The sequence below is a fragment of the Lactuca sativa genome, chromosome 9, assembly GCF_002870075.4.
Source record: "Lactuca sativa cultivar Salinas chromosome 9, Lsat_Salinas_v11, whole genome shotgun sequence".
Taxonomy (NCBI): Eukaryota; Viridiplantae; Streptophyta; class Magnoliopsida; order Asterales; family Asteraceae; genus Lactuca; species Lactuca sativa.
The window spans coordinates 69103594-69115689 of record NC_056631.2 but is presented as its reverse complement, the minus strand read 5'-3'; the positions used below and the strand labels follow the sequence as shown (position 1 = coordinate 69115689).

Below are 12096 nucleotides of genomic sequence, written 5' to 3'. Positions count from 1 at the left end.
ATCATATAAACATATATAAAACTTGAAAATTTGATAATAACCATTGAAAATGGATTAGCATAATCATTACCACATCAAAACAGGTTTTATAAGTCCAAAATAGTTTAGGGTAATGATTCTAGTCCATTTCCAACAGCAAAGCTCGAAAATATGCACACAGGGCCTCCTACTCGCCAAGTGCAAGAACTTACTCGGTGAGTAGGATGAGTTTACACTTGGACTCATCGAGTCCCCCCATGGATTCGCTGAGTCCATTGAACAGTGAATAGTTTTTCGACTTTTTCAAGCATTTTGCATCAAGTATAATGAAAACAAGCCTAGGCTCTGATACCACTTAAGGGTTTTGAGCATTCTAACACTCCTATGGTGTACATGCAACCCTAGAAACCTTGGATCTATGTTTTCTCTATTATACATGCAAATTTGATTTTCCAAGGTTCTCAACCTAACTAGCATGTTATGGGGTACTTGTAACATAAAAACTTAGTAGAATAACATACCTTTTCTTGTGGTTGATTGCTTGGAGTTTTGAGAGCCTAGCACCAATAATGTGGATGCCTTAGGTGGAATCACAAATCACCAAACCAACTTGGAAAACTTGAGAGAATAATATGTACTAGAGAAATTGGCCCACTTTTGTTCACTCACACACTATTACCATTTCATGTGGCAAATACCTCTTTATATAGTATGGAGGATTAGGGTTACATCCATGTAAACCCTAATACCCATGACCTTTAAAAAACTTCATGGACTATCCATGCAAGCTTAGCCCATACTAAATGAATTTGGCCCATTATATATGTATGTGTGTGTCTATATATATATATATATATATATATATATATATATATATATATATATAAGAGTCAATATTTAATTAGGTCCTTTTGATGACTAAATTAATTCTTGATCACTAATAATTAAATAATATTATTTCATATTAATATATTATAACTTATAATATATTATAAATCATAACTATACTATTCTCAAAGGATCATCCATACAAATTGTTTCGGTGAAGTGCAACCTAAATGGACCATGCCGGGTCGGGTCAAATACATACCAAATATAGTTACGGGCTCAGACACCTTATCCAACAATACAACATATGAGCATCAACAACACACATGATGGAGCACCTTGTGTCATAGTGGAACATCATGATGTACAAGTGGCCCATCATGAACACTAATGGCCCAACATCCATCATGGTGGCAAAATATGGTGTAATCCTTGAGCAATACCAACTTTTGAGCATCCTTGAACGATCTTGAGCATCATAGAGGACTTCATAACATACTTGGCTCACCAGGTATACCATGGCTCATAAGGAACCAAAATGACCCATCTTGCATCATGATGGTGCAACATGTGCAAGGATGGCGCAATAGGCTTCAAGTGTGGCGCAAGAACTTCTAATTGGAGCAACATCACCACCTTGGCATAGCAGGAACATGCTCGGTGTAACAATATACTCCATGGCACAAGAAGAAACCCTATGGTGCAAAAGGGAGCATCATGATGTAAAAAGGAATGCTTATGGCGCAACAGAATCCTTCTTGGCCCATCCCTTTCTTGGATGGCGCAACAAGGTCTCTTTGTTGCTCCATATCACTCCCACGTGCTCCAAACCTCTTCCAGGTGCTCCAAACCCCCCTTTATATGATTCGTTCATTTGGCACTTGATCCGTTTTTCATCACATGCTCCATGAACCCCAAATGCACCATTGCGATCTAAGTGCTCCATGTTAGACAAGACTTCATACTCCAACATCCTCAACTCCAGACTTACTACAACATAGTTAATGTTCTACTTGACCAAATTACATGTCCGAGATAAAAAAAATGCATCATGTTTGATTTTCATTCGGATAATATGGACATTTTGAAACTAAAAAATCTTAAAAAAGATGAACAAGCGACGATAGAGAAGGGGGTACAACTACTTCCACGCCTATGGAACTCTAATCCGATACTCGAATACAAAGTATTTGTCTTTTCTAAATTTGGTCAATTATATCTTTTATCTTTAGACAAAAATACAAAAATGGTCTTTGCGGTATGCATTTTTTCAGGGAAAAATACAAACCACTAAACTTTTGGATTTGTGGTCATTTTCACCAGGTTTGCTTGCAGTTTTGGTCCCTTTCCAAATTAAAAAGAGTATTATACCCTTAATATATTTATTTTCCAATTTTCTTTTACTTTTTAAATGTATTATTATTAAATATAAAAGAGGCCCACCTACCGACCCTATCTTTCCCTCTCCGTCTAAAATGCAAGTATGCCACACATCTCCTTTTTCCCACTTTAATCGGGACATAAATAGCCATACTTCCACCCACCTCATCACCATGGCTCTCTTTCTATATTACACAACCAAACACAAAATAGATTCATACATTTCTTATTTTTTCTCATGTTTTGATACACAAACACAATCATAAATACATGTAGTCTCCTTTTCATGTCATTCTATTTGTTCTCACAAAATGACAGGTATTGTGACCAACTGATATCAACTATAATTTCATCATTATTTGTAGATTCATCGTATTAGGCGAGGATGACAATAATGAGGACACAAAGGCATGACAGACTGGTGTTCGTATCAATGACAGGGGATAAAACTCAAGAAATCAAATAAAAAATCATTGATCTTTGTTTAAAACCAAGATTGTAAATCGATTCACTCATTAATGATATTCATTTTTGAAACTCAAGAAATCGAATAAAAAATCATGTGTGTGTTTAAAAAGATTCATCGATCTTGGTTTATGGTTCTTATTTCAGAAAATTTCGAGGGGTGGGGGGGGGGGGGGGGGGAAGGGGTCTAGCCATAGTGAGTAGTGTCGGTTCTTGTCACCTCCAGCGACAATAGTTTTTTTTGAAACGACAAATTAATTAACCTACTCCTAAATAACCACTTATGTCTCCACTGAGACTTGAACCCATGACCTCTCATTTGAGAGTGTCACTCCTTACCGTTAGGTCATTGACCATTTGGTAACAGGAGATGGTAGCAGTTCTTGGCTAGTGAGAAAAAAAGGAGGTTGATTTAAAGTATGAGAATCGAGGGGGGAAATAAAAGGGAAGGAGGGACTTTTTTTCTTTCTTTCTTGTGTGTGGTCTATCTAAGGAAGGTGAGTGTATATGAGAAAAAGGAGATGGTTGATTATCTAAGTACATTTTTTATATTTAATAATAATAATAATTTTATATTCTTTATTTATATTCATATTAATGAATAGCTAATAATTTGCATATCAAAATGCAAAAGTTTAATTGTTTGTATAGTTTTCCTAAAATTTGCATATCAAAATAACCATTTTTAAACTTTTTTAATTGTTTGTATAGTTTTCCTAAAAATTGCATATCAAAATAACCATTTTTAAACTTTTTTTTTTCTTGTTTTTATTCCCTTTAATCAATCTACTTCCCCACTTAGCTCCTCTATTTCTTTTGATATCTAATAGTACAAACTTGCCTAAAAAATAAAATGTTTAATATTCTCTATTTATATTCATATTAATGAATAGCTCATAATTTAGGCTAATATTATCTATGATTAAATAATGATCATTATTTTTGTTAAATTTAGTGAATTGAATTTTTGCAGCGCGTGGTAAAGTGTAAAGAAGAGGGACAACTGTCGCAAAATATAGCCAGTTAGGGAAACGGCAGTACGGGTAGTGACGGCCGCTGCCACTTTTCTTCTTTTTCCCAGCACCCTATTTACTAACGTCCATTCACCGCCGTTTACCTCTCCCTCCCTCTTCTGCAACAACAACAACAGCACTTTCTCTCTCTTCATAACAATTCGCCATTAACACGACTATCCTCTCTCTCTTTCTTACAGTTCACGCCAAACGCCTGTTCTCTCTTCATTTCATTCTTCTCTCTTTCTCTCTCTCCAGTATTCACACACGCACTACTGCGAGTGTCATGCCTGGTGCTACTGTCACTGTTACTCCATGAACAGCTCAATTTTGAGGTAATTTGACTGTTTTATTTGGTTTCAAGGAAGAAACTGCGTTTCTCTCTGCATACATTGTTGCTGTAATCGATGATGGAGAAGAATATAGCGTTTCCGACTAAGAAGGTGCTTGGATTATGTGTGTTAATGGCGGTTTTACTGACTCTGGTTCCGTGCACGATGTCTCTCAACGACGAAGGTAATTTATTAACTTCATAGAATACACGAGTTCTGTTTTCTAGCATTGATTTTTTTTTTTCCTTTTGGGTATGTATGCTTGTGTTCGTAGAATATGTAATAAAACATATGCTGAAGGTTTCTGAGTGATATCGGGAGTCGAGTTTTTCTGTTGTTTTTATCTTTTTAAGAAAGCTGAAGGTTGATATGGTCAGAGAACGAATGGATGAAACATCCGATTCTACTGTTAGGAAGAGAAAGTTTCGAAAACAGTATTTTCAGTCAAACGAGCAGAAACGACAAATTCCGAAGAGATTACTGCTTCACAAACAAAATCTGCTTAGCAATTTTAATTTTCAAAATTTTTGTTATTAACTTTTACATATTACATTCATTACGTTATGTTCTAAATTTCCGTTGAATATTTTAGTAGTAAATTAGTAATCGTGTTGAATAAATGTGTGCAGGGAAAGCATTAATGTCTATAAAGGCGTCGTTTAGCAATGTCGTTAATGTGCTTCTGGATTGGGACGAAGATCAGAACGACGATCTCTGTTCATGGAGAGGAATTCTATGCGACAATATCAGCACAACTGTAGTTGCTTTGTATGTTGCTCATCTTCAAACTTGATCTCATTTTCTATATGTTTTCTATCGTTTCGATTTCACGTTGCTTAATCCATTTTTCCGAGTAGGAACTTGTCAAATTTGAACCTCGGAGGCGAAATTTCTCCCGCCATTGGAGACTTGAGAAATCTACAGTCTGTGTACGTATTCCAAATCATATGAGTATAATCTAAATCAACAGTCTCTCTTCACTTTAATCTGTTCTCATCGTTTGGTTTTACTTGATCTACAGAGATTTGCAGGGAAACAAACTCACAGGACAAATACCAGATGAAATAGGCAGCTGTGTTTCTCTAGTGCTCCTGTAAGCTTCAAAGCTTCTTCCATTTACATTCACCAAAAAGTGAAAGTATAAAACTAAAAACATTTTTTTCTCATTCTGTTTGTCCATAATGCAGCGATTTATCTGACAACATGCTGTATGGTGACATACCATTCTCGATCTCAAAGTTGAAGCAACTTGAACTATTGTGAGTAATTGCTTATGTAAACCCAGAATTTCAATTATAGCGCACACATTCATCTCTTTATAAAGCAATAATGTTGCTGAAAACAGGAACCTGAAGAACAACCAAATCACAGGCCCTATCCCCTCAACACTAACTCAAATTCCGAACCTTAAGACTCTGTAAATTATCAACTTATCTTCATCCTTTTCCTCATGAAAGTTCAAGTTCTTAACATTGAAACTTTTTCTTTTGTTTAGGGATTTGGCTCAGAATCAGCTGACTGGTGAGATACCAAGATTGATTTACTGGAACGAAGTATTGCAGTATCTGTGAGTTTCATCCTTCATTTCACCTTACAACTTAAATGAAATTTATTTTTAGTCATCTTTTTATAACTCTTAACACGTTTTGGACTTCTTTTTTTACAGAGGTTTGAGAGGCAATTCATTAACTGGGACTCTATCTGCTGATATGTGCCAGTTGACTGGTCTTTGGTATTTGTAAGTCTTCTATTTTAACAATGAATTATATAATTTATATCTCTTGTCTCTTCTCTCTTCTCATAAATTCTTCACATTTCTTCAGTGATGTTCGTGGAAATAATTTGACTGGCACAATTCCAGATAACATTGGCAACTGTACAAGCTTTGAGATATTGTAAGACTGATTTTTAGTAGTCATTATGCTAAATAAATAAATAAATAAATAAATAAATTAGCATACTTTTTCATTTGAACTATTTTTTGTTTTGTAGGGATATTTCTTACAATCAGATCACTGGTGAAATCCCATACAATATTGGGTTCCTTCAAGTGGCTACCTTGTGAGTTTGTCTTGTTCGTAATTACATTTTTGGTCCCTGAGCTTGTTCAAAGTTTGTAGTTTTGGTCCCTGAGCTTGTTCAAAGTTTGTAGTTTTGGTCCCAAGTATTTTGTGTTTGCAATTTTGGTACTAATTGTTTTATTTTTGTAATGATTTTCGTTCCTGAGTTTGTTCAAAACTTGTATTGCATAAGTTTGATCTATATTCATAAGTTTCTTCTTGCTATTTTGGTGCCAATAGAGACAAAAATTGTTACTACAATTGAAAATAGGCACTAAAGTTGCAAGATAAATTTATTAGGGACCAAAATTGAAAATTTTAAACAACCAATTGGACCAAAAATGTAACCTACTCTATGTTTTCCAGGTCTCTTCAAGGCAACAAGTTGACTGGAAAAATCCCAGAAGTCATTGGTCTAATGCAAGCGCTGGCAGTTCTGTAAGGATTTCCATCATTGTCAAAAGACTAAAATACCCTTCTGTATTCTTTGACTAATTATTTCCATTTTTCTCTAGGGATTTAAGCGAGAATGAACTAGTGGGACCAATTCCCCCAATCTTTGGAAACTTATCCTTCACTGGAAAACTGTAAGTGTCTTCAATTACGGGGCACCGATATGTCTAATTCCATTCCATTACTGATTTGTTTAATTCCATTCCGTAGTTACCTTCATGGGAATCAACTCACAGGACCAATTCCACCAGAGCTTGGCAACATGACAAAACTTAGCTATCTGTAAGTAAAAGTACAAATAACAAATCTTATAAAATTTTATATTTTTTGGGTCAAATTCCATATGAACAAATTTGGTTATATTCTTGTTGGGTTTTTTAACTTTTCAGCCAGTTGAACAACAACCATTTAACCGGTGGAATCCCTCCTGAACTTGGGAATCTTGATCAGCTTTTTGAATTGTAATTTCTTAATTCTAAATTCTTACATTATCTTTTATTTCTTTTATTTAAAAAAAAAAAACTGAAATCATATGCTTTTTTCTTTAGGAACCTTGCACTCAATGATCTTGAAGGACCTATCCCAGAAGGCATTAGTTCTTGCACTGCTTTAAATCAACTGTAAGTTTAATAATTTAATTTCCATTTTTTATTTATTTATATGATTCCATTTTTTAAATATTACGTGTATTTTGCAGCAATGTACATGGGAACTTCTTAAATGGATCAATTCCTTCCGGATTCCGGAATCTAGAGAGCTTAACTTATCTGTATGTTCTATTTCTTTCTATTTCTTAATTTATTATTATTATTATTACTATTATATTATTATTATTTAAATATGTTACAAATATTGCTTTCTTTAACTACAGGAACCTTTCATCGAACAAATTTAAGGGGACTATACCGTTTCTACTAGGGAGAATAATCAATCTAGACACGTTGTAAGTTTTCAGTTATAAAATTACTTAGTATAATAAGTATATCTTCTAATAAAAATTATTTTAACATTTTCTAGGGATCTCTCAAGCAATCATTTCTCGGGTCCCATTCCTGCTTCTATCGGCGATTTGGAGCATCTTCTTACGCTGTAAGCAAATTTTTGTACATAATATTTGATCATATTTTCATAAAATTTACATTTCTTATTTGTTTAATTCATAGGAATTTGAGCCATAATCACCTTGATGGCTCAATACCACAGGAATTTGGGAATTTAAGAAGTGTCCAAATTATGTAAGTTTCTTAATTTAAAATTTCTTTTAAAAAAAAATAAAAAATAAAACGTCATCTTATTATAATTTTTTTAATATATTTTGGTAGTGACATGTCATTCAACAAACTCCACGAAGCTATACCAGTAGAAATGGGACAGCTACAAAACATCATTTCTCTGTAAGCCTATTTTCTTCTTCTATTATAAAAATTAAAATAAACTTCTGTATTTCAACTTTTTTTTATTTTTACTTTCCAGAATCTTAAATAACAACAACCTAAATGGAGTAATTCCTAATCAGTTATCCAACTGCTTCAGCCTCACTAATCTGTAAGCTTTTAATTAAATTCATATTCTATATTTACTTTTAATTAAATTCATGATCTATAACCTTTTTTTTTATTATTTTTTTTTAATCCACTCTTATTCATCAGAAACATCTCCTACAACAACATTTCTGGTGTGGTTCCACCTACCAGAATCTTCTCTCGGTTTCCCCCCGACAGGTAAAAATTCATTAATTCTCTCCTTTTTTTTATTATTATTATTTTATTATTTTTTATTTAAATCTTTATGTTATTAACACCTTTCTTTTGTATCTCCATTTTCCAGCTTTCTTGGAAATCCTATGTTATGCGGGAACTGGCTAGGCTCCATATGCGACCCATATTCAACAAAATCAAAAGGTATTATCTATCTATTTATCTATTTAAATTTAAATTCATTTTTTAAAAGTTAAATAAAATTACTAATATCTTCATTTTCTGTTACAGTTTTATTCTCCAGAACAACCATCGTTTGCATGACATTAGGGTTCGTAATCCTAATCGCCATGGTGACACTCACGATTCTAAAATCAAACAAATCAAAACAGTACATCACAGAAGCCAACAAAGGCGTACAAGGTTTTTAAAGCTTCCATCAATAAAAAGTTTTTATTAATTGCAAGGCTAAAAAGATAATTTTTCATTTTAGGTCCTCCGAAACTTGTGATATTACACATGGACATGGCGATTCACACGTACGATGATATCTTAAGAGTGACGGAAAACTTCAACGAGAAATACATAATCGGATATGGATCATCAAGCACGGTTTATAAATGTTGTTTGAAAAACTCCCGACCTATTGCAATTAAGCGGCTTTATCCTTACACTCAATACCAACATAACTTTTTCCATGAGTTTGAAACTGAACTTGCTACAATTGGAAGCATCCGTCATAGAAACCTTGTGAGCTTACACGGTTACTCCCTTTCACCTACTGGAAACCTCCTTTTCTACGACTACATGCCCAATGGTTCCCTCTGGGACCTTCTTCATGGTATGTCAAAATTACCAATTTGCCCCTATTTGATCTAGTTAACGATTTTATGAAATTTTGTCAGGGCCATCGAAGAAGGTGAAATTGGATTGGGAAACGCGACACAAGATAGCAGTAGGGGCAGCACAGGGACTGGCGTATCTTCACCACGATTGTAACCCAAGAATCATCCATCGAGATGTCAAGTCTTCCAATATTCTACTCGACGAGAATTTCGAACCTCACTTATCCGATTTTGGAATCGCCAAATCTCTCCCAACAACAAAAACCTACGCCTCCACTTACGTTTTAGGAACAATCGGCTACATAGATCCAGAATACGCCAGAACATCTCGCGTAACCGAAAAATCAGACGTCTACAGTTTTGGCATCGTTCTTCTTGAGCTGTTGACCGGAAAGAAAGCCGTTGAGAACGAATCAAACTTGCATCAACTGGTATTTATTTATTACTAATTTACTTACATAAGAAAAGGAAATTGGTTAATATGTTGTTGTAATTACTAATTACTAATTAATGATTTAATTGTAGATATTGTCAAAGGCGGATGATAATACGGTGATGGAGGCGGTGGATCCGGAAGTGTGGGTGACGTGTATGGATTTGGGGGATGTGAAGAAGACGTTCCAGCTGGCTTTGTTGTGTACGAGGAGAAATCCTTGTGAGCGGCCCACGATGCATGAGGTGGCGGGGATATTGCAATCGTTGTTGACAGGTGTCAAGAAGGGTGGTGGTGGGGAGAAGAAGTATGAGAAAATGGTGGTGGGAGATGATAGGAAAAAACAGGGGAATGAGGATGAGAATTCATCTGATGCGCAGTGGTTTTTTAAGTTCCGTGAACTTGTGTCGAATCACACGTTTTAGTAAGGAAGTAAGGGAAGTATATGATATATGTTTTTGTTGTGTGTTTTGGTTTTTGGTCTGATGGATATGATAAATTTTTTGAATTAGGAAGGAAACACGGTGTAATGTCTGTTATAACTTATATTATCATGTAATGCTTGGTTGGTTGGTTGTAAAAACTGATACACAAGGTGAAGCTGTTATATTTTGGACCTCATCTCTTGTTATGCTTGTCACTTTTTTTTTACAATTTTATTATATGGTTGGTTGTTCAATAACATTGGTATTTATGCCAAAGGAGGAAGATGCTCATATTTCAAAATAAATATATTTCTATGGATTTTTAAAAAATGACCACTTATTATATGAAAAACAGACCGTAAGTTTGAGCTACCTTTTTTTTTATTAATTTTTTTTTACGTTAATGACTTTAAATAAAAAAACAAAAGCCAGCCTTTAGGAATAAGAAGAAACACTAAATACTAAAATGAAATCAGAGATGGCACCATTTGCACCAACCCAACTTTAAAAGAGCACCCAACTTTGAAACACCGAATAACACCATTTGCACCAACCCAACTTTAAAAGAGCACCCAACTTTGAAACACCGAATAGCAGCCAAGTAAATTCATGTCCACCCAGAGCAGATTCTGTAAGTCACGACCTGCTTTTTCTAAGTGTTCAAGTCTTGAGGGTTTCAACTAAAAGTTGGCCAAGAGAGGGTGTGCGACGGAGGACCCCTCTCCCTTATTTTTTTTGCAAAAGCAAGGAGCCACAATTGACAGCCTAGAACCCATTTTTAAAGGAAATAGCTCAAAAAAAAAATTTGTTTTTATCAAAATAACCAACAATTTTCAAATGCGGTATTTCAGATCCGAATTTAGCCAAGTCACAGTCTTGGGGAACCCAACCCGTTATATATATATATATATATATATATATATATATATATATATATATATATATATATATATATATATATATATATATATATATATATATATATATATATATATATATATATATATATATATATATATATATATATATATCATTTCAGAGAATTTAGTTCAAAATCGAACTTCACAGTCTAGGTAACCTCCATTCCGAAGTATAGATTTTTTTTTTTTTGAAGAAAATGTCTTCTAATGGTTAAGAGTTGACATTTTTGTGGATAAGTTATTTTTACAATATGTTATTTTAAGCATATTATTGATTTAAATATAGATTAGAATAAGAAAATCTGATCCGAAACATGTAAAAAGTATATGAAATTTAGTGTATTTTTGTACGAAATGTTTTGTTTGAAGTAGTTTTTGTTTCTATTTAGGTCTTTTATGCTAGTAATATTTGTATTAAGAACAATTAGAACTTGTATAGAGCCAGAAAACTGTCTCAGAAACAGCAACTTCATGTTTGGAAGACGAAAAATATATCCAACATACACGGAAATCTTGTCCGGAACAAAGTTCTCATTGTTTTTTGCAGCATGACGATATATACGACACAATTCTCACTACAACATACAACATGTAAACAAAAATTGGGTGCAGTGGCTGAGGGCTATAGGGGCATGGCCCCCAGTTTTTTCCTACTTTTACTATAGGTATATAGAAATCAAATTAAGCATGTAAAAACGAAAAGTTTCTCCTCTATATATAATAATAATATATTCTATCCCAATATATATTATAAATGTGTATCTATATTATTTATTTATTCTTAACGTCGGTATATACTTATTTTTTTTAATGATGATAAACTGTTATTATCTACGTCAAATAATTAGGATATATTATTTATAATAAAAAAATGTTAAAATATGTGTGACTTAAAACAAAGTATACTGTAAAAAGTAAAACTTAATAATGTTATAATATTCTTGAATATGTTGCCATAAGACATTTTAAATTATTTCGTAATATTAATTTTAGTGACAAATTTTTTTGTTAAAATCTTTGACCCAAAACTATATATATCAACATACTAAATTTTAATTAACTTTATAATACATACAAATTTAACTTTAATGTACATGTAAATTCTCAATAGATTATGCATGTATAAAAAAATAATTAATTCTTTTTGTCAAAATAAGCTAATTCACAAAGGAGCAAAAAATTATTTTTTGAAAAACAAAATTCTGTAAGATATCAATATAACACCATAAAGTCATTCACGATTAAAAAATAAAAATAAAAAATAAA

The 12096-nt window shown here is 33.2% G+C and overlaps 1 protein-coding gene across 1 annotated transcript; it reads left to right on the top strand.

Moving 5' to 3' along the window:
* The first annotated feature begins 3718 nt into the window (after positions 1-3718).
* LOC111901672 (LRR receptor-like serine/threonine-protein kinase ERL1) lies at positions 3719-10106 on the top strand. Its single transcript, XM_023897557.3, has 27 exons — positions 3719-4181; positions 4627-4765; positions 4855-4926; positions 5019-5090; positions 5185-5256; positions 5343-5414; positions 5493-5564; positions 5664-5735; positions 5821-5892; positions 5990-6058; positions 6424-6495; positions 6573-6644; positions 6721-6792; positions 6900-6971; positions 7059-7130; positions 7208-7279; positions 7382-7453; positions 7528-7599; positions 7674-7745; positions 7833-7904; positions 7984-8055; positions 8160-8231; positions 8338-8411; positions 8499-8630; positions 8701-9048; positions 9113-9483; positions 9578-10106. The coding sequence occupies exons 1-27, from the start codon at positions 4073-4075 to the stop codon at positions 9908-9910; spliced, it is 2943 nt and encodes a 980-aa protein (XP_023753325.1). The 5' UTR covers positions 3719-4072; the 3' UTR covers positions 9911-10106.
* Positions 10107-12096: the final 1990 nt, after the last annotated feature.

Coding starts and splice junctions, on each gene's coding strand:
- LOC111901672 (XM_023897557.3), top strand. CDS start 4,073: ATGATGGAGAAGAATATAGCGTTTCCGACTAAGAAGGTGCTTGGATTA. Junction 5,736..5,820: donor TTGACTGGTCTTTGGTATTT/GTAAGTCTTCTA, acceptor ACATTTCTTCAG/TGATGTTCGTGGAAATAATT. Junction 7,905..7,983: donor CTACAAAACATCATTTCTCT/GTAAGCCTATTT, acceptor TTTACTTTCCAG/AATCTTAAATAACAACAACC.